Source organism: Misgurnus anguillicaudatus, chromosome 3 (assembly GCF_027580225.2).
Source record: "Misgurnus anguillicaudatus chromosome 3, ASM2758022v2, whole genome shotgun sequence".
NCBI classification, from domain to species: domain Eukaryota; kingdom Metazoa; phylum Chordata; class Actinopteri; order Cypriniformes; family Cobitidae; genus Misgurnus; species Misgurnus anguillicaudatus.
In genome coordinates this window covers 6952503-6976743 of record NC_073339.2, presented here as the reverse complement: position 1 = coordinate 6976743, position 24241 = coordinate 6952503, and the positions used below count along the sequence as shown (strand labels likewise).

General features: G+C 33.8%; 3 protein-coding genes and 1 pseudogene across 3 annotated transcripts in view; 3 read left to right on the top strand and 1 right to left on the bottom strand.

Annotated features, from left to right (window-relative positions):
- Positions 1-24241, top strand: part of LOC129444021 (uncharacterized) — a 61951-nt gene that overhangs the window by 4093 nt on the left and 33617 nt on the right. The window lies entirely within an intron of this gene.
- On the top strand, positions 999-2627 carry LOC141358782 (E3 SUMO-protein ligase ZBED1-like). Its single transcript, XM_073860451.1, has 2 exons — positions 999-1606; positions 1718-2627. Exons 1-2 carry the CDS (start codon positions 1160-1162, stop codon positions 2108-2110), a joined length of 840 nt encoding a protein of 279 aa, XP_073716552.1. The 5' UTR covers positions 999-1159; the 3' UTR covers positions 2111-2627.
- LOC141354404 (uncharacterized) lies at positions 3530-8129 on the top strand (annotated as a pseudogene).
- On the bottom strand, positions 20812-24127 carry LOC141358772 (uncharacterized). Its single transcript, XM_073860394.1, has 3 exons — positions 23697-24127; positions 23298-23601; positions 20812-22370 (listed from the first exon to the last, which is right to left on the bottom strand). The coding sequence occupies exons 1-3, from the start codon at positions 23847-23849 to the stop codon at positions 21484-21486; spliced, it is 1344 nt and encodes a 447-aa protein (XP_073716495.1). The 5' UTR covers positions 23850-24127; the 3' UTR covers positions 20812-21483.

Genomic DNA, 24241 nt, shown 5'->3' with positions numbered 1-24241 from the left:
GCTGCCCATGCCACACGCACTCATGCAACCCCAAACCATCAGAGATGCAGGCTTCTGAACTGATCGCTAATAACAACTTGGGTTGTCATTGTCCTCTTTAGTCCGGATGAAATGGCATCCCAGTTTTTCAAAAAGAACTTCAAATTTTGATTCGTTGGACCACAGAACAGTTTTTCACTTTGCCAAAGTCCATTTTAAATTAGCGTTGCCCAGGGAAAACGCCTGTGCTTCTGGATCATGTTTAGATATGGCTTCTTTTTTGACCTACAGAGTTTTAGCTGGCAACAGCGAATGACACGGTGGATTGTGTTCACTGACAATGTTTTCTGGAAGTATTTCTGGGCTCATGTTGTGATTTCCATTACAGTATCATTCCTGTATGTGATGCAGTGCCGTCTAAGAGCCCAAAGATCACGGGCATCAAGTATGGTTTTCCAGCTTTGACCCTTACGCACAGAGATTGTTCCAGAATCTCTGAATCTTTGGATGATATTATGCACTGTAGATGATGATAACTTCAATCTCATTGCAATTTTTCTCTGAGAAACTCAGAATACTATTTTTCACTGCAGCATTTGGGGAATTCGTGATTCTCTGCCCATCTTCACCTCTGACATACACTGCCACTCTGAGAGGCTCTTTTTATACCCAATCATGTTGCCAATTGACCTAATAAGTTGCAAATTGGTCTTTCAACTGTTCCTTATATGTACATTTAAATTTTCTGGCCTCTTATTAGTACCTGTCCCAACTTTTTTTGGAATGTGTAGCTCTCATGAAATCCAAAATGAGCCAATATTTGGCATGACATTTCAAAATATCTTACTTTCAACATTTGATATGTTATCTATATTCTACTGTGAATAAAATATAAGTTTATGAGATTTGTAAATTAGTCCATTCCTTTTTTACTCAACAATTTCTACTGTGTCCCAACTTTTTCTGTTTTGGGGTTGTAAATAGTATTTATTGTAATCTTAGAAAATGCAATGAAGGATTCCAGGATCGACCGTGCAATGGGGGTCTGCAAAAAGCTTGTTAGCAGTTTTTCCTATAGTTGGAAAAAAAGAGGGATCTTGCAGAGGCACAGAAGCAGCTGAATCTGCCTGAACACTCATTAAAAGCAGAATGTCCAACCAGATGGGGATCTAGGCAGGCAATGATCAGCAGAGTCCTTGAGCAGCATAAGGCCATCACCCAAGTTCTTTCTAGTGACCGAAAACTTCGACATTTCACCCTCTCTTGGCAGGACATTGATGTACTAGAAGCCATCAATAAGTGTCTTAGCCCTCTGGTTGAATTCACTGATGCACTTTCTGGAGAGAAATACATTAGTGTGTCTTTTCTGAAGCCAACCCTCCACCTCTTTAACAGTTCTATACTGGCAGTGCAGGAGGATGACACAGGCCTTGCCAAAAGCATCAAACAGAAGATAGTAGACTATCTCAATGAGAAATACAGCAACCCAGCAATACAAGAGCTACTCGACATGACCTCTGCCCTGGATCCAAGATTTAAGTTTAAATATGTCAGTGAAGACAACCAAGGGTCTATTCAAGACAGACTGACAGCAGAGATGAAAAGTCTAATGACTGCTGACTCTGAGGTAATAATAATAATAATAATAATGAAAGGTTAATTGAATTAATGTGTTACAAAAGAATTAGAACTTTTAATTATATAATGCTTATTGTCCTTATAATATGTTCCCTCCAAGGAGAACACCCCTCTTGAGACAGCAATGCCTGCTGATGTTACAGAGGATGCTGCTGCTCCAAAGAAGAAGAAGTGCCTGGGTAGCTTCTTTAAGGTCACCACAGCTGCAGGACCTCCTCCTCTGCAACAGGACCAGGCCATAGCTCTTGAGCTACAGTCGTACCTGCAGACAGAGACACTAGATGCTGAGGAAGACCCACTGAAGTGGTGGAGGGAACATCACAGGGTCTACCCACGGCTTTCCAATCTGGCGAGGAAATATCTGTGCATTCCAGCCACAAGCTCTTCTTCAGAGAGAGTATTTAGCACTGGTGGAAATATTGTCTCCTGCTTGCGTTCATCTCTGAAACCAGATCATGTAGACAGGCTGGTGTTTCTGGCAAAAAACCTTTAAGGGTTTATATAGCCCTACCAGCGTTTTGCCAGGTTGGCCTGAATCATCTTTATTTTATCTGAAGTTTAAGTTTAACCTATTTTCTGTTAGTTCTAGGCCATGTTGGTTGGTCGGCCTTTAAAATTATTTTTTTACTGACTGGAATTTGATTGTTGATTATGTAAAAAATGTTTAGGACTTTTCAGTTTGTTGGCATTGGCACATAAGTGAGGAAACTTATTTTGATCTAATTTATTTTTTATCTGTTACTTATATTTTATTTATTACTTGTTTTTCAGAGATTGTGGAAGTGCACATTATGTAAAAAATGTTTAGGACTTTTCAGTTTGTTGGCACATAAGTGAGGAAACTTATTTTGATCTAATTTATTTTTTATCTGTTACTTATATTTTATTTATTACTTGTTTTGTCATTTTATTCTAATGTATGCTATTTATACATTTGAAAATGTTATTTATTTTAAGGAGAATTCACTGTTTTGTTAAATAAATGCAACATCTTCAGTCAGTGAGTAATCGTGTGAAGTAATCGTGATTTCAATTATAATCAAAACAATCGGGATTATGATTTTTGCCATAATCGAGCAGCCCTATAATTGGGACCCACAAACATCAAGAATCAGAGTATGAATTTCAACCATGGTGTGTTTATATTTAAAAATATAAACAATGTTTATAATCTTTTTTTATACTTTATTTTATAACCGCGTAAGTAAATCTTTTCTTAACCTTATCTTAAATAAATACTTATATTAAAACCTTGCACGAAACTAACAAATTCAATTCCTGAATACATTTATGAAGTATTATAGCCTACATTTTTAACACCAAAAATTGTTTCTGTTTTAATTTATTTTGGATTTTTTAAGTCACAGTATTACATTGATTAGGTTCCATATCTGCAAAAAACGAATATTACTGCTCTTTGTGTAACTGCATAGCAATCAACAAAATGATATATTATATATATTTCATTATACACTTATATCGAGATGAGTGAGCTGCATACATAAGCTACTTTTATCTTTTGTACGTTTCTCCTCATCTTTCCTCTTTTCATAACTTGGGCACCTGATGTTTTTTCCTCATCCATAGTTTAATTTGTTGCATTACTTAAAGGACTGTGACTTAAAGGAAAACAACACTGTTTTTCAATATTTTACTATGTTCTTACCTCAACTTATACGAATTAATACATCTCTGTATTTTTTTTCAACTCATGCACTACATCTTTGCACAGCGCATCGTGAATGTGTTAGCATTTAGCCTAGCCCCATTCATTCCTTAGGATCCAAACAGGGATGAATTGCGAAGCCACAAAACACTTCCATGTTTTCCCTATTTAAAGACTGTTACACAACATTTTAAAAACTTATTTAAAAACTGTTAGACGTCTATTCGTACCAGACCGTTTCGGTACATGGCTTTCAGCACGGTGCACATGTGCAACGAATGGCCGAATGCAATCTTTTGTGTGCGGAACATAGGTAAATTTTCGTGTTTCCGCACGAACATATTAAGTGGCGAAAATTTCAGCGTTCAGCGCAATTCTTCTGTCAAACATATAACATAATTCGGCTCGCAGAAAGATTTTTATTTACTTAGTTGTATATTCCATAACTGTTAAGTATCCTGTTTTGGCCGGCAAATTCCTGTATTTTACCCTTCCTTCCCGTCGTCCTCCCGAATTATTATTTTCCCATAAATCTCCCGTATTTTAACCTGCGTTATTAAAAATTAATAATACCCGGAGAAAAAAGTACATTCCCAATCTGAGCTCTGTCACTAGCCTCACGATAACTGCCACCTACAGCTACTGTCGAAGGTTGTCGAAAGGTTAGTGTGTGAGGTCAGATGATGATGAGTGACAATGGGAAAAAACACAGATGATGGACACTACACTCTAAAAAATAATCCATAAAAAAACGGATATTGTCCTGGCAGAAAATTACCTGTACTTTTTCCGTTATGTTTACAGACATTTCCGTTATTAAAAAACAGAACATTTACAGAACATTCTGTAGATTTATAGAACACTGTCCGTAGCCTTTAGGGACACTTCAATCCGCCTATGAAACGCAACAATGGTGACAATCAACAACATAGCTTCATGCTGCAATGCATGCTGGGTACCAGGATTGTAGAAAACATTTATTTCTTAACATTTACTCTCATCATTGTTGAGATTTGTATCCAAAGTGTTGATGTCTCTGAAGCAAAAACCACAAATGACACATTTGCAGCAATCTTATTCAATACAGTGTATTTTTAAATCAGCATAGAGTGTCACTCTTATACATTTCAGTTCTTTATTCTTATTTTATCATTTCATAAATGTTAGGCAGCATAACATAAAAACAACTAAATATATATGACATACTAGACAATTCTCCTTCCTCAAGCAACAAACAAGTTGCAATTGCTACAAGCAAAAACACTGTTGTAATGCCAAAAGAGTGGAGTCAGTTCTGCAAGGTTAAGGGACAAAAGCCTAACTTTAATGTGATAAATTTTGTGGTAAATATCCATTTGACTTACACGTCATGTCAGAAAGAAGATTTGTCTACTAAATCACATGTGTCGATGCTGGAATAGTTTAACACTTGTATCTTGTTCCAACAGCATTTGTTTAGAAGTTAAACATCATCCATGTTAGAAAATAACTCTGCAAGCAAGTTGTAATTTTAGGTTTCAAACAGAGATGGTGATAGAGAGGCAAAAGTGAAAGATTGTAGCAGGAGTTACCCCCAGGAGTTGCACCCACACTCTAAAAAATGTCCGTAAAATAATGAACAAAGTACTGTGTAAATATAAAGGAATTTTCCGTATTTATGGTTTACAGGTGTTTTTCCTGTTTGTTTTTTTTTTAATAACACGTTGCATTATGGGTGCAATAACACCTGCTGCAATCTTTCACTTTTGCCTCTCTATCACCATCTCTGTTTGAAACCTAAAATTACAACTTGCTTGCAGAGTTATTTTCTAACATGGATGATGTTTAACTTCTAAACAATTGCTGTCAGAACAACATACAAGTGTTAAACTATTCCAGCATCCACACATGTGACTTAGTAGAAAAATCTTCTTTCTGACGTGACGTGTAAGTCAAATTGATATTTACCACAAAATTTATCAAATTAAGTCTCCAGTTTGCATTTGTTTTAGATTCTTTTGAAGTCACCATTATTGTGATTAGTGTTTCCTTTAGTTAGGCATTTGTCCCTTAACCTTCACTGAACTCTGCTCTTTTAGCAATTACACCAGTAATTTTTACTTTTAGCAATTGCAACTTGTTTGTTGCTTGAAGGATGAGAAAATCTATGATGTCATCTAAGCTTGATTTTTTTATGTTATGATGCCTAACATTTAATAATGAAATAAGAATAAAGAACTAAAATGTATAAATATGACACTCTATGCTGATCTAAAAAGACACTGTATTGAACAAAATTGCTCTAATGTGTCAGTTGTCGTGTGCTTCAGAGAGACATAAACACTTTGGATACAAATCTCAACAATGGTGACAGTAAAGAGTTTTCTACAATCCTGGTACCCAGCATGCATTGCAGCATGATGCTTTGTTGTTGATTGTCATCATTGTTGCGTTTCATAGGCGGATTGAAGTGTCCCTAAAGGCTACGGACAGTATTCTGTAAATCTACAGATTGTTCTGTAAATCTACAGAATTTTTAGTTTTTTAATAAACGGAAATGTTTGTGAACATAACGGAGAAAGTACCGGTAATTTTCTGCCAGGACATTATCCGTTTTTTTGCATAATGCAACATGTTATAAAAAAACAGGTAAAACGCCTGTAAAACATAAATACGAACAATTCCTTCATATTTACACAGTACTTTGTCCGTTTTTTACAGATTTTTTTTTAGAGTGTACGACAGAGACAGAAGGCACTCCTGACCCTCATGTAAATAGTGCGATCAATGGGCCAGCGAATATACTTTTCTGAAGAGGAGCAGGGCAGGGGAAAGTCACTTTGTAACTGCGACTTTAGCATCTAAAACGGGAAGGAATAGGATGACGTTAGACAACAGAACTGTTTGTGCTCTACTCTAATATAAAATTAACCACTCTGACCCAGACCACAAATACACTCCTTCCAAAACAGTCTTAAAGGATGCATAGTATCAACAAACTTGTACAATAACAAAAGAGTAAAGAAAAGTAAATGAAAAGAAAAACTGTAAAAGAAAAGCAATTTGAAATGAAAAGAACATGTGGAATAAAAATAAAATGTAAATGTAAATATAAGCAATAGTAAATGAACAGAAAATATGCAAATAAGCCTTCAAAAAAAATTATATTCCATGGCATGAAAATGTTAGCATTGCCACTTTGTAGATGTGAGCAAAAATGCGTAGTTTTGGTGTGTCCTTTAAAATGCAAATGAGTGGATGAAGTGCAAACACTGATCACAATGATGGTGGTTTGATGAAATTCAAACTCAATTGTGCTGTCAATTATATTTTTCTCTCTCACTTTCTCTTTGCAATAAATGGCAGTGCTGTGGTTGGATAGTGCAGATTAAGGGGGCGGTATTAGTATAATAAGATCTCCTTATGACATCATCTTCGTGTTAATAAAAGTGAATATAATTGTTTCATGTTTCTTTCAGATGTGAAGAGTGAATTATGTTTGGATGAAGAAATAACATCCTCGACTCTTTCCTGCATCAGCGGTGGAGAGATATTGAGCTCACAGAAACATTTAGAGAGAAAACACACCGAACATGAACATCATCTGAAGAAACACACCAATGAGAGCCCGTATCAGGGCAGTGAATGTGGAAAAACCTTCAGGGATCCAGGTTCATTGAAAAACCACCAGAATATTCACTCTGAAGAGAAACGCTATAAGTGCTCACACTGTAACGACAGTTCCGGGTACAAATCCGGTCCTACAATCCACGAGAGAGCTCACACTAAAGAGAAACCCCACCACTACAGTGTTTCCTGGAAGAGTTTTAATCAAAAAAGTGAAAAACCCTTCACATGCTTTCAGTGTGGGAAGACGTTTGCTTATTCAAGTTGCTTAAAAATCCATGAGAGACTTCACACTGGAGAGAAACCTTACGTCTGCTCTCACTGTGGTAAGAGCTTCTCTAATCCATCTCATGTCCGAGTTCATGAGAGAATTCACACTGGAGAGAAACCTTATCACTGTAATGTCTGTGGGAGGAGTTTTAATCAAAGTAGCAGTTTAGTGTCACACCAGAGAACTCATACAGGTGAAAAACCTTATCACTGTAATGTCTGTGGGAGGAATTTTAATCAAAGTAGCAGTTGAGTGTCACACCAGAGAACTCATACGGGTGAAAGACCTTACAAATGCTCTCAGTGTGATAAGACGTTTGCTCATTCACCTTCCTTAAAACTCCATCAGAGAGTTCACACTGGAGAGAAACCTCATCACTGTAATGTTTGTGGGAGGAGTTTTAGGCAACATATTATCTTACTAAATCATCAGAGAACTCATACAGGTGAAAGACCTTTCAAATGCTCTCATTGTGAGAAGACATTTTCTCATTCAGCTTCTTTAAAAACCCATGAGAAAGTTCATACAGGATAGAAACCTTTCGTCTGCTCTCACTGTGGAAAGAGTGCTGTTCTGGAAGTCTTCAGCATCATCAGAAGAAACATAGGCTGTTTCTCAATTCTAAGAACGCAAAGAACGGACTTGCGTTCTTGTAGAGACTGGTCTTGCAAGGCGACCTTGGAAGAACGAACTCAAAAGTTCGCGAGAACACAGAACGCATTTGTGAGAATTGAGATGTGTGTGATCTTCCTGCTGGTCACTTGACCTCCCCAGATTTCAACGCGCAAGTCTGCACTCGATGCATCCTCGATATCAAGAACTCATCCGGGTATTTTCAAGCGTCCTCTGTGCTTGCGTTCTTGAGAATTGGAATTGAACTTCGACTGTTAATGATGACATAGAGCAAGGACGCAAGATCGCTGAACAATGCATATTGAGCAACAGCCATACTGAAGAACAAACTACACTAAAATCATCATAGTGCCTTCAATTCTTTACACACTGACTGTGTATATTTGATGCAACAATGTACTAAAATAAAAACAATTGATTTCTATAAATAACTTTACCTTGGTTATTTGCACTGGGAAATTTTTTTAACTACTGTATCGATTTTTTTCTCTTTTGCCCATCAAAGTAAACAGGTCGACCAATGAGATCTGAGGATTACGTCACATATCCGGAGCCGCTGCTATTACTCAAAAAGAAGAGACGTGGCCCTACAGCTGTGTTTCCCAGTCCTGGTCCTCGAAGACCCCCTGCCAGAATGTTTTAGATGTCCCCAGCTAGAAATAAAAAGTTCTAAGAACCATTTTTAAACGTTATGACAATGTCATGTTTTAATGTTCACACAATGTTTAAAACAACAGCTGTTTATTATATTGACTTGTTTAATTGTTATGTAAATGATAGAGAAACATTGCATTTTATTATTTTATAAAGCATCATTTCTGAATGTTCAGCAAATACACCGCTGTAGAAAACACAATTCACTTATTAGGTTTAGATGTTGATGTTTTGTTTCGTTTTAAGACACCCTTGTTGTGGTTCGTGTTTGTTTTGGTTGGACTCTTGACACTTGACTTTTTGCTTGCTGGTTTTTTCCCTGGTTGTGTTAACTTTGTGGTAATGCACCACATTTGTTATGAACATGCAAAGTTAATAGAGTAATTCTGCGGTTGTTGGCACATAATGGCAAAGATCATCACCTAATTAATTTACTAATCAAAAGTTTTTTTCTGCCAATAATGTATATAGATCCAGCTCTTTCACAGCAGTTGTTATTAAGGAGTTTTAGAAACTTTGGACAAAAATATCTGTTGTATAATTGGGATGCACAAACATCAAGAATCAGACTATGAATCTCAACCATGGTGATAAATAATATTGTTTAAAAAATCCTTATTTATCCATGCTGCAGTGCATGTTAATACCCAGCATGCATTGCAGCATGAAGTTTTTCATTTAATTGTCACCATGATTGCGATTCATACTCTGATTCTTGATGTTTGTGCGTCCCAATTATACAGCGGATATTTTTGTCCAAAGTTTCTAAAACTCCTTAATGACAAACTGCTGTGAAAGAGTTGGATCTCATTTACATTTTTGACAGAAAATATAAACTTTTGATTAGTAAATTAATTAGGTGATGATCTTTACCATTATGTACCAACAACCACAGAATTACACTATTAACTCTGCATGTTCATAACAAATGTGGTGCATTAACACAAAGTTAACACAACCAGTGAAAAAAACTAGCAAGCAAAAACTCTTGTCAAGAGTCCAACTAAAACAAACACTAATCACAACAATGGTGACTTTAAATTAAACAAAACAGCAACATCTAAACCTAGTAAGTGAATTGAGTTTCTACAGCAATATATTTACTGAACATTCAGAAATAATGTTTTATAAAATAATAAAATGCAATGTTTCTCTATCATTTACATAACAATTAAACAAGTCAATATAATAAACAGTTGTTGTTTTAAACATTGTGTGAACATAAAAACATGACATTGTCATAACGTTTAAAAATGGTAAAATGTAACATTACTCTAACGTTCAGACAACAGAAACGTTCCTAGAACTTAAAAAAACTAATCGCTTTTAACGTTGGCAGAATGTTTTTGGGAACATTGGGAACTTTCAGGGAACGTTCTTAGAACTTTTTATTTCTAGCTGGGTTAGCCCAAAGACATCCAAGCATGTGTCAAAAAGACACTTTTAATAGCTAAAACATGATAAACATTTTCTAAGTGGTGTTATTTTTGCCAGATTATCTTTTTAATAGTGCTTAATAAAATATCAATGTTCCACTGAGTTAAACTAAGAACACTTAACACTGATATCAAAGAAGCTGTTCACCTCAAAATGAAAATTCTGTCATCTTTTATTTACCTTCTTGTTATTTTAAACCTGTATGACTTCTGCAGAACACAAAATAATATATTTTGAAAAATATTGGTAACCCTAACATTACTTCCCCATGACTTTGACTAATGTAAGTCAAAGGGGGGGCCAATAGTTTTTTTTTTAAATATTGGCTCTTTTTTTACTTTCCACTTAATTCATTGTTCCTTTATTTTGTCCACAACTGTTCTCTCTTTAATATACATCTTAATTTTTCTTGTTGGATTTCTTTTTAATGTCATACCCCCCCCACCCCCCCTTACACTCGTCTCTTAATTCATCCAGGATAAATAAAAAAAAGGATATGTTCCTGGATCTCAAACTTAAACCAGCTTGGGGCCATTTCTATTATTGACATCTCGTTGCAGGGCTGCAAAGCTATTTTAACATATAAGACATAATATAAATTACATATTTTTCTATTATTTACCACAGAAAGCAGTGTTTATATTGCACTGTATATTTAACAATATAAACATTTTCTTAACATTATCTTAAAAAACTATATTAAAACCTGGCACTAAACTAACCCATTTAATTCCTGAGTATAAATGTATTAATGATTATACATTTTCTGCAACCAGGTAGTGTTTCTATTTTGATTTGTTTAGGATTTTTTTTACAGACTTGACTTGGTTATGTTCAATCTCTGTTCAATGAATATAAGGCTACTGCTCTATGTGTAACTTAAGCACAGACACAGCAAGCAACATAATGATTATACTTCACACAATTTGAGATGAGTGAGCTTAATAGCATACAGTCTTTAATTTTTGCACCTTTCTCCTCATCTTTTCTCTTTTCCTAACCTGGGCACTGATGACTCTATTTTTAATCCGTAGTTCAGTATGTGTTACATCTCCATCTCTACAGTATATGAGGTGTTGCCATAAGCTGTGAATTGGCGTGAACTAACCCCGCGCAGCTCTTCGAGTAACAGCTGAGTAACCCCACAGACAGAGTAACTGATCTTCTCGGGCCAGTTGTTCAAAAAGTTTAATCTGGATCAAAATTATCCAGATTTGGAAATCCCATGTTTTGCTATCCAGGATCAGGTAAACCATCTAACTTTTGTCCTGGTTTTTCAAAGCAAAATTGGATTGGATCACCCTGATCCAAATACACACTTTTTCAGATTAGCAAATCTGGATTAAATGGGATCACATGTCAATGTTGAATATTAGCTATGTAAGAAAGATCAGGTAGTTTGGTCGGTATGGGGTCACTAAGTGTTTTTACTTGAAGGGACAATAAAACAAAAAGTAAGGGAAAGTTGTGCTGTTTTCAATTTAACAATCAGTCTGTTCTTCTGTTTTGTTTGAAGTCATAAAGAGGTTAAATGTCCGGTAGTTTACATTTGTAGAAATGCTGGTTGTTAAAACTTTTGACTGTTTGGTTTCTGTTGGTTGTGATTTAATGAATATACTGTACAGTGCCAAATGACAGTTAAAGGATACTTTTGTTAAAATAGAATTTTGGTTTGCTATTGTCTGCTGTATGAGGGACTTTTTTTCTCAATTGACTGGAAGGTTTAATAAAGCCCAATGTTATACTTTGAATACTTTATCATTAAACTGAACTGAACAAAATTTCAACAAACAAATGATACATTCATAAATATTACACAATACAAATGTTGTATTGTAGTTAAACTGAAGGTTTCTATGTTTTAGTAACATTTTATTGGAAGTTTTATTACATTTTTGTTCCTGAAATCCACCCTTTTGATGGGATCAGAATAATCCTACTTTTTGGGATCAAACAAATCCCAATCTTACTAAAATGTTTTGACCAACACAAAGCGACGATCTGATCCAGATCAAAACCTAGATTGTATTTTGTGATCCAATCCAAATTCAGAATCCATTATTTTGTTTTGAACAACCCATTTTGAAATTTTGATCTAATCCAATAGTCAAAATCCAAATGGATTACTTTTGAACAGTTTTGGCCCCTCTAGATGAAAACTCCAAAGTCCCGACAAGATTGATTGCATGGTGGCAATGATATGATTGACGTGAGGTGCAAATGAGCAATTTAAATCCGATCACGCATTCAGTTTACTCGCTGTCACGGAGAGCGCGCTCATGGTTGCGTATAGCAACGAAAGACGCGCCACCTCTCACGCCTTTTGGAAGGGAAAAGAAAGGTCTATAGACACGTGAACAGCCCCTTAACCGTTTACATAAATAATCAGACGAGGAAGTTGAAAGTTCTTGACGAGAGATTTACGGTTCAGCTGTAATATAAAATATTTTAACAGATAAAAAATAGTGACTCGCATATCAGGCATATTTTTATAACAATCGGGGCTTTACTGAATAGGTCCGGGGCTCAAGCCCTGCTAGCCCACCTCTAGCGCCGCCCCTGTGCACAACAACTGAAAATCAATGCAAAGTTTAATGTTCTGTCTATGAAATTTCAGATAAGTTCAGCGGACATTCTTTATCATATCAACCAAAAAGCGTCAGCTAACACTGCCAAGCAAGGGGTCGCCATCAGCGTTTTCAGCCATGTCCCAGCCAACATTGATATGTGGGCCCCAGGTGGGTCCCATCTGGGCAGCATGGGTTACATGTGGGCATGGGCTTCACATGGGCAATATATGTGGGCCCCATATGGGTTTGCCCATGTGGGATAATAATGTGGGCCCCTCATGGCACCTATGTTGGCAAAACATTTTTATGCTTGAAATACATCTTTATACATTTACAATCTTAAAATAATAACTTTTGGTTGATTGTCACTTTTAAATGCATTATTTTTTACATTTAATTAACATTGATATGTGGGCCCCACGTGGGTCCCATATGGGCAACATGGGTTTCATGTGGCCATGGGCTTAACATGGGCAATATATATGAGTCCCATGTGGGTTGACTATGTGGGTCCCATGTGGGTTTCCCTATGTGGGCCCCATATAGGTTTGCCCATGTGGGATAATAATGTGGGGCTCTAATGGCACCTATGTGGGCAAAACATTTTATGCTTGAAATACATTTTATACATTTACATTCTTAAAATAATAACTTTTGGTTGATTGTCACTTTTAAACAAATAGCAAATAATATAACAGATATGATTTGATCAGTATAAAACATTTTAAATAAAAATGCATTTTTTTTACATTTAATTAACATTGATATGTGGGCCCCACGTGGGTCCCATATGGGCAACATGGGTTTCATGTGGCCATGGGCTTAACATGGGCAATATATATGGGTCCCATGTGGGTTGACTATGTGGGTCCCATGTGGGTTGACTATGTGGGCCCCATATAGGTTTGCCCATGTGGGATAATAATGTGGGGCCCTCATGGCACCTATGTGGGCAAAACATTTTATGCTTGAAATACATTTTATACATTTGCATTCTTAAAATAATAACTTTTGGTTGATTGTCACTTTTAAACAAATGGCAAATAATATAACAGATATGATTTGATCATCAGTATAAAACATTTTAAATAAAAATGCATTCTTTTTACATTTAATTAACATTGATATGTGGGCCCCACGTGGGTCCCATATGGGCAACATGGGTTTCATGTGGCCATGGGCTTAACATGGGCAATATATATGGGTCCCATGTGGGTTGGCTATGTAGGTCCCATATAGGTATGCCCATGTTGGATGATAATATGGGACCTATGTGGGCAAAATAATTTCATGCTTAAAATACATTTAATATACATTTAAACTCTTAAAATTATTATTTATGGTTGACAGTCACTTTTATACAAACAGCAAATAATATCACAGATAGGATATGATCAGTATAAAACATTTTAAATAAAAATGCATTATTGTTTACATTTAATTGTGATATTTGTAATGTTTACCTGCCAATTATTAATTTTAATTTGCACAGCTAGGCATGAGTGAAAATGGGAAGTGTCAGAGGGTTCATCAGTTTGTTAGTGTGTTAATTAAAGAAATGTTTCAAACATTCTGGAAGTAGCAGGAGCTTGATTAGTGGAGTCAGGTGTTTCATATAAGGAGATCTGCTCACTGCTACGACACATTACGCTTGACAAAGTAGTCCTGTTTAAAATGTTTTTAATTCTGATTTTTTTCACATAATATAATATCATATTTTAAATAATCTTTGCTTAAATAGGCAGACTTTTAAAATTACAACTATAAAGATGATAAACATTTAAACTACAAGAATTTCCGCTCAGGCGCAAGGATACAGTTTCTACTGGAGCAGCAGGAGTCTCTCACAACTGTTACACTTGTAATTTATCCTGAGTTGTGTTTTTAGAAAATGTAATACTACGGTACATGTTCACGGACTGCACAGGGATGAATCAAAGCAAACGTGCAAGGGCATTTAATGAGTTTGGCTGTGGATGCTTTGGAAGTTCTTCATAAAACTGTTGAGCAAAGATTAATTGATGATCAGAATTAAGACCATCTCCAGAAGAGTGAGCAATGTTTGTGTTGTTTTTGAGTTCGAAGTATTTTAAGAGTTTGACTTCTTTCAATGCCTATTTTAAGTGTTATCTTAAATTGTTAGTCATTACTTGCCTTAGCAGTTTTGAAATGTTGATGATTATTTTAGCATTGAAAGTGTTATAAATTGTCAATAAAGTATTTTGATTTATTGAACCTTTACAGTTTTTTATTTGATTTTTCATATTGCACCTCCTTCATGTTTTGTGATGTTACAGATGAATGAAATGTTGAATATTTATGCTGAAATCTGATATTTACCGAACTGAAATTATTTTGCTTTTATCGGTTTTCAATTTAAAATAAATATATTACTTAAGTAAATTACAATTAAGCATCAAAAGTGTAATTATTACATAATAAGGGACCAGTCCAGTACAGTAAATAATGTGGACTTCATTAGGTGGGGCCAATATGGGCCCCATGTGTGTTGCCCAGCTGGGCCCCACATTAGCCCCACTTTGTTTTTATATCAAATTCATGTGGGCAACCCAGGTGGGGCCATAGTGGAACCCGTGTACAAACCCATATAGGGCCCACATAGGAAGCCCATGTGGGACCCACATGGGCGCCACCTTGGGACTACGGTGCAAGTTCATGGACTGTACAGTGATGAATCAAAGCAAACGTGCAAGGATATTTAATGAGTTTGGCTGTGGATACTTTGGAAGTTCTTCATAAAACCGTTGAACAAAGATTTAATAATGATCAGAATTAAGACCATCTCCAGAAGAGTGAGCAATATTTGTGTTGTTTTTGAGTCTCAAGTATTTTAAGAGTTTGACTTCTTTCAATGCTTATTTTAAGTGTAATGTTAAATTGTTTGTCATTACCTGCATTAGCAGTTTTGAAATATTCATGATTATTTTAGCAGTATTGTTATAAATTGACAATAAAGTATTTTGATATATTGAACCTTTACTTTACAGTTTTTTAATTTGATTTCTCATATTGCACCTCCTTCATGTTTTGTGATGTTACTGATATTTACTGAACTGAAATGATTTGCTTTTATCGGTTTTCAATTTAAAACAAATATATTATTTAAGTAAATTACAATTAAGCATTAAAAGTATAATTATTTCATAATAAGGTCCAGTCCAGTACCCATTAAAAACCCATACTGGGCCCTGGTAAATAATGTGGGCTTCATTAGGTGGAGCCAATATGGGCCCCATGTGTGTTGCCCAGCTGGGCCCCACATAAGCCCCACTCAGTTTCTATATGAAATTCATGTGGGCAACCCACGTGGGGCCATAGTGGAACCCATGGACAAACCCATGGACAAGCCCCACCTTGCAATGTTGGCTGGGTGGAGCCCTGTATATATATATTAGGGCTGTCAAAATTAACGCGTTAACGCAAATTCATTATAACGCCGCTAATTTTATTAACGCCGATTAACGCAACGCGCAATTTCTGTTTGACCCTTGGTCCAGCCCATAGTTGAAATAACCGAGACACAGACAAATGGGATCCTGTCTAAATGATTGAAAGGTTTTCATAGAAATAAGAACATTAACCAAATCGTCTAGCAAATCCAATGATCTAAATGCTCGTTGGACATCTGAAATTATCTTTATTTATACGTCTGAGGTGTAACGTTCCTGTCCTCCTAATGCTTAATCTAATACAAAGATGCGTCTCAATTCATTTTGGTTTCGCTTTTATGCATGACTTAGAAAATAGACTGCAGGACTTGCTTGATGTTAAAAGAGTCATTAAGAGAGATAAAGTCCGGTACCTGATTAATGTTAAAGAGTTATTGAGAGCTACAAGACTCAAAAGCGATCTTCCTTACGGTGACTGACTGACATCTGAAGCGCGTGCACACAGACGCGCAAGTGCGCGACCCGGATATATAGACATCGACACAAAGTTTTAGAAATATCTGTTTTGATAAGAATTCACGCAGGTAGGATCTATAATCTGTTAAGTCTTAAGTAAATGTTTGGTTAACTGTTGGGTAAAAATATCTGATGTGTAACATTATATTAGATCACTTAGATTTTAAGCAGTCTGTCACAATGTCAATCAAACAAAAGAAAAAAAAGTTGAACATATATTGATGATGTTTTTGCTTTGTGTGTGCTAAATCTTATAGTTTTAGCAGTGATTTTAAGGTATTGATGTGGTAATTTAATGTATGGATGTGGTAATTTAATGTATGGATGTGGTAATTTTTCTGGTAATTTAACTTTGCTGACTCTTTCAACTTCAAACAGGTGTAGTTCTGTCATATTTTGTTATATTCCACCAAATCATGCATTGTTCTATGTTTTAATAGAGAATGAAAAAAATATGAACAACTATTTTTTGGAAAATTTGCTAATTCCGACTCAATTTGCCAGCACAGGTCACAAATGATGCAGCATCAAACAGAAATGGAGAAAGAAAATTATTCTGAAAGGAAAATTCATATACAAAACAATGGCTTGATGGTTCTGTTAAAAATGTAAACAGGCTGTTGTTAACATACATTTGCATAAAGCATATAGATATGTATATATGATTAGAGTATTAAAAACCTGAAAAGTGTTAAATTATAAATAAATAAATATATATATATATATATATATATATATATATATATATATATATATATATATATATATATATAAATGTATATATATATATATAAATATAAATAAATATAAATAAATAAATATATATATATAAATATATATAAATAAATATATATAAATAAATATATATATAAATAAATAAATATATAAATAAATATATATAAATAAATATATATAAATAAATATATATATATATAAATAAATATATATAAATAAATAAATATATATAAATAAATAAATATATAAATAAATAAATATAAATAAATAAATATATATATAAATAAATATATATAAATAAATATATATAAATAAATAAATATATATAAATAAATAAATATATAAATAAATAAATATATATATATATATATATATATATATATATAAATAAATATATATAAATAAATATATATAAATAAATAAATATATATAAATAAATAAATATATAAATAAATATATATAAATAAATAAATATATATAAATAAATAAATAAATAAATAAATATATAATTTATAAATAAAAATATATATAAATAAATATATATAAATAAATATATATAAATAAATAAATATAAATAAATAAATATATATAAATAAATAAATAAATATATATATAAATATATATATAAATAAATAAATATAAATAAATAAATATATATAAATAAATATAAATAAATAAATAAATATATATAAATAAATAAATATATAAATAAATATATATAAATAAATAAATATATATAAATAAATAAATAAATAAATAAATATATAATTTATAAATAAAAATATATATAAATAAATATATATAAATAAATATATATATAAATAAATAAATATAAATAAATAAATATATATAAATAAATAAATAAATATATATATAAATATATATATATATATTTAGGGGTGTAACGATACACCAATTGCACGGTTCGGATCGGTTTACGGTTTTGGGGCCACGGTTCGGTCCGATACGGTTCGGTTTGCTGTGGGTGTAGGGTTCCTGTCATTTTACCAGCAATGCTAAGGAACAATAGATTAACTTAACTTTTATTAACAACAAAAATAAGTTGACGTTTTCTTTATTAACTTTGGCAAACAAACTTAAAATCAAACTTTAACTTTAGTAATGCAGGACTGTAATTAGCTGTTTATCAGGTGATGAATATCATTCCTTAGCTAAAATTTTGAAAATGTTACTGTTGAAGTCAACTAATGCATGAAATTAATGTACTATGAATCTGTAAATCTGAGTATAATGTGGGTTTATTATCAGTAATGAACTCATCAAGGTAATCATCACACACGCACGCACACACACACACACACACCAGACAGCGTTAGACTTTTACTTTTAAAAATTCTGCCATCACTTATTATTCGTCATTTCATGCTTTAATGATAATAATTGTTTTTGTTTACATGTTCATTTTTAATCATGGACAAAACGATCACAGACATCTGTTAGAGAACGGTGCAGAGACTGCTGTCCATTATTGGTTACAATATATTTGTTAAAATGTTGCCAGTAAGATTATTTCCGTGTACAAAGTACCTAACTTTATGTGTTTTATTCTGCACTTAAAGCATAAACGCAATTTAAATGCAGGAGTCCCCTCGTCCTTACTGCCAAATATGCAAGTGAAACTGGACTACGCATACAGTATACATACGGGTATGATTTCATGTTTCTATATTACATGTGATACGAGGTAGGGTATATAAAAATAATATTTTATGAATGCTAAATCAATGCCAAACTCTTAAAAAACTGGCAAATTATATGCAGCTGAGTTTTTTTTATCTTTTGTTTGTGTTCAATACAATTAAACAAGAAATAAGTGTAAACAATGAAATGAGTTGAGCTTTGAGGTCAGCTGATTCGTCTGTGTTTGCTCGGATTCAAGATCTCCAGAAGATGCATGCAGCTTGTAAAAATTTCGAATGTTTCAAGACATCGCCAAGACGTCTTGCAGAGATATTGCAGACGTCTTACTTTTCAATGTTCGCAGCCGATGTACAGAAGATGAAGCAATATTTAGCAGACGTACGTGTGCTATCTGGGGAGCATTCAAGTTAAAATGTGTTTAATTATTTGTGAAGAAGAGAACAGATTAACAGAGACCATGCATCACTTTACATGTTTAACATCATGAAACAGATGAATTAATTATCTTTTTCTCACAGTGACAGCGGAGGCGATTAAACACGCAAACTTGGGCTAAACAGGCAAAAATAAACAAATCAAATCTCTGTTGCGATTAAAATAGCAACAAACGTGTAAACCCTCTGTTTTTACCTCAGACATACGACGTCTTGTTACATTTTTACTTTTGTTCTGGAGAATGATCTCGCGCTCTTCTATTTCACTTTGGTTAACCCGATCTACACGCAAGCACACACGCGAACGCAAGCACATGCACACAGTTACGACAGATTGTGTGTGATTTGTCTACGGCACAAATTCCATTCCTGTACTCCACTGGAAACCCAAAATGTTAAGATTAGATCATACTCACATATAATTGTCATTAGACTTTCCCGTGGTTGATTATCTGAGCAAAGTTCACGAAAGCAGATGACTTCTTGTCTTATATAAAATTTATTAATACAATTTAGTTGTTTGTGATTACAAGTTTTGCCGAATTAAAAAGAAAAAGAAAATATATATATATATATATATATATATATATATATATATATATATATATATATATATATATATATATATATATATATATATATATAAATATATAATTTATAAATAAAAATATATATAAATAAATATATATAAATAAATATATATATAAATAAATAAATATAAATAAATAAATATATATAAATAAATAAATAAATATATATATATATAAATATATATATATAAATATATATAAATAAATATATATATAAATATATATAAATAAATAAATATAAATAAATAAATATAAATAAATAAATAAATTATATATATATATATATATATATATATATATATATATATATATATATATATATATATATATATATATATATATATATATATATATATATATATATTTAGGGGTGTAACGATACACCAATTGCACGGTTCGGATCGGTTTACGGTTTTGGGGCCACGGTTCGGTCCGATACGGTTCGGTTTGCTGTGGGTGTAGGGTTCCTGTCATTTTACCAGCAATGCTAAGGAACAATAGATTAACTTAACTTAATAACAACAACAAAAATAACTTGACGTTTTCTTTATTAACTTTGGCAAACAAACTTAAAATCAAACTTTAACTTTAAAGACTTTACATTTTACATTTTTTACAAACTTTAACTTTACATTTTTACTTTTGTTCTGGAGAATGATCTCGCGCTCTTCTATTTCACTTCGGTTAACCCGATCTACACGCAAGCACACACGCGAACGCAAGCACATGCACACAGTTACGACAGATTGTGTGTGATTTGTCTACGGCACAAATTCCATTCCTGTACTCCACTGGAAACCCAAAATGTTAAGATTAGATCATACTCACATATAATTGTCATTAGACTTTCCCGTGGTTGATTATCTGAGCAAAGTTCACGAAAGCAGATGACGACTTGTCTTTTATAAAATTGATTAATACAATTTAGTTGTTTGTGATTACAAGTTTTCCAGAATTAAAAAGAAAAGAAATAAAAACACCAAATTAGATAAAAAGTAATTCAACAAAAAAACAGAGTCTAAAAAATCTTAAGTCTTGAGCACACAAGATTTCAGGCTGTCAGATAACGGAAATGCTGGCAGCGGTGTCCAGATCTGAATAAGTTCTGCAGCAGCATCAATTTAGGACAGTCTCAAGGCTAAATTCCAGGAATCATATTCAAGGCCTCGTGGCCTTTGATCCTAACATTTACTGGGAAATTCCCCAATTATCTTATATATGCGACAAAGTCTCTTTGTTGTTCTTCTCCGAGCTCTTCTGCGCTTTCAACAATGAAGACAGGTCTTTAAATCATGCTTTAAACCGTAATGTATCCCTTATGCTTTGTTCTATCTAATACTTGTATCAATCTCTCTACTCTTAATAAACTAGTAAATACAAAACCATGTCATTTTGTTAAACATGCAATTTAAGAGTTGTCATGCATATATTCCCAACTCAGTGATTACAATACTTTTCATTAAAGCAACACTTGGTGTATAAAATAATAAAAATAGTTTAACATAACAAAAGGAGTATAAAATAACAAACCATAGGTTTCTATTGCTCCAAAGAATTACATATAATATTAGGTGTATTGTTTGGCTTATAAAGCTTGGATAATTTGCTAAATCTTACCCAACAGTTTCAGTATGTTTTTTCTGATGATTCTGAAAACTTTCAGAATGAGCAAATCTCTCTCCTCAGATCGGGCAGACGTACGGTTTCTCTCCAGTGTGAAGTCTCTCATGGGCTTTTAAGTGACCTGCCTGAGTAAAAGTCTTCTCACAATATGAACATTTGTAAGGTTTTTCACCTGTATGAGTTCTCTGGTGTGACACTAAACCGACACGTAGGTTAAAACTCCTTCCACAGACATTACATTTGTAAGGTTTCTCTCCAGTGTGAATTCTTTCATGGGTTTTTAAGGAAGCTGAATGAGCAAATGTCTTCTCACACTGAGAGCATTTGTAAGGTTTTTCACCTGTATGAATTCTCTGGTGTGACACTAAATGTTCATGTCGACTGAATCTCTTCCCACAGACATTACAGTGATGAGGTTTCTCTCCAGTGTGAAGTCTCTCATGGACTCTAATAGAACGTAAATCAGAGAAGCTCTTTCCACAGATCGGGCAGACGTAAGGTTTCTCTCCAGTGTGAACTCTCTCGTGGGCTTTTAAGTTACTTGACTGAGTAAACGTCTTCTCACACTGAGAGCATTTGTAAGGTTTTTCACCTGTATGAGTTCTCTGGTGTCTCACTAAACTCTCATGTCGATTAAAACTCTTCCCACAAACATTACAGAGATAAGGTTTCTCTCCAGTGTGAATTCTCTCATGGACTATCAGATGAGATTTATAACCGAGACGTTTATCACAGTGTGAACATTGATAGGGTTTCTCTTCAGTGTATAGTGTTTTGTGTGATATGCACTGATACGGTCTCTCATTAGTGTGTTTCTTCAGATGATGTTCATGTTCTGTGTGTTTTCTCTCATGGCTCTCTAAATATCTCAATGTCTCTCCACCGCTGATGCAGGAAAGAGTCGAGGACGTTATTTCTCCATTCAAACATAATTCACTCTTTACATCTGACAGAAACATGAAACAAATAAATTGACTTTTATTTATATAAAGTAGGATGAATTGAGATTCAGTATCTTTTCTATATTCACACAGAGAGAGTAGACAGCTGTCAGTGTTGCTATTATAGCTGCTTGGGTAATTACATATTGATTAAATCAAATTGTTTTGTCTTTTACTGAATTTATACTACATTTTCCTTATAATAGTTTACTAAAAGGGTTAACATAAAATTTAGCTAGTTGTGTTTCTATTCAGGGCTCATAAGATGACTTGATGAGTGTGCTTTACTTTGGTTAGTGGTTAACTGGTCAATATGAGCATCCCTACTTCAGTGTTGGTTTTGACACCCTGCTGGTGGTACCCATATGAACACAGAGCCGGTGTTAATTTAATATCAGGGATTTTACTGTGTATAGCTCTGGCAATTTGGGGAAATTAGTTTTGCGATATTACAATAAAGTTTTATTTTATGTAAAAAAAATTGCTTCACACCCAAATCCCTAATAAAAAAGCCACAAATCTCAAATAGTTTTAAAAAATAGATGTGTGTCACACTTTTAATGGTTTTTCCGAAACAAATGCCACTTGGTGTCATTGTTTGCTGCATACTCTTGTGAAAAAAATATATTATTGCATAACTATTAACACAAAGTTTTCGAAATTTGAAAAATACATTCTTGTAGCTTTCCATTGTTATGATTATTTTAGGTTTACAGTATGATATTAGTGTTATAAATGTGTATTAAAAACTTGATCTCATCCGTGTGCCCCTTACATTTGAAAAAATTCTCACTCTGTCATTTTCTTTTTCAAAAAGGTGATGAATATAAACTACACACTTGGAGCTACATACAAAACATTTTGTGTGGGCCCGCAACAGTTGGTGTTAAAAAAATAGTAAAAATGCAACAATTGTGGAGATATAAATTTACCTGACAGAAAAAAATCATGACCATCATTGTGATTGTGTTCATATTCATCAGATGTGGGTTCAGTTTTGATCTTCATCATGAGGTTCGTGCAGTCGATGAGTTTGACTGAACACATCTTGAGTTTGGTCTGCAGGATCTGCTGCTGTTCTCCAGCGTTACAGACAGAATCCAGAGACTCTGTGGAGGTTTGATCAGTAGATTCCTCATCCTGTAAGTCCTGATTACTGTCACACACTGTAGTGTCCTGAGCGTCTGTGTGCTTTGATTCAGTATAACAAAGTAAAGTCAGACTGAGCTCGGAGTCCTGTGTGGAAGATTCACAACAAACACACACAGAGTAAGATTAGAAATGATTTGATGTTGTCTGATTCAGGTAAAGGATGTTTAAGCTGTACAAACCTCTCTCTTCAGTCCTTCATCTCCTCTTAATCTCAGCTTTGTCTCCAGTAACGCCACCTCTTTCTTCAGCTGAGAGATTTCTGTGATGAAATCATCAATATCCAGCATGGACAGATCAGTTCCTACTGATTTACAGCACATCACATCCATCATCAACACTAAAATACACAGAGACAAGACTCTGTTTACACTCAATAAAACACTCAAGAGAGAAAAACACTGAGGATACACAAACACATCACACGCGAGCTCTTTCTTTCTTTCTTTCTTTCTTTCTTTCTTTCTTTCTTTCTTTCTTTCTTTCTTTCTTTCTTTCTTTCTTTCTTTCTTTCTTTCTTTCTTTCTTTCTTTCTTTAGTGGGTTTATTGGCGGACTAAAGAGCTGCAGAGCGCCTCCTGCTGTACTGGAGAGAGAAGACGATCAACACTTAATTCATCTCTCATTCATTACACAAGGAGGTTGATGTTTCTTCATGTTGTGGTAACGGCTTTCACAATGCTGATGGAGAGGTAACTTATACTCAGAATCTGCTTCCAAAGTAACTT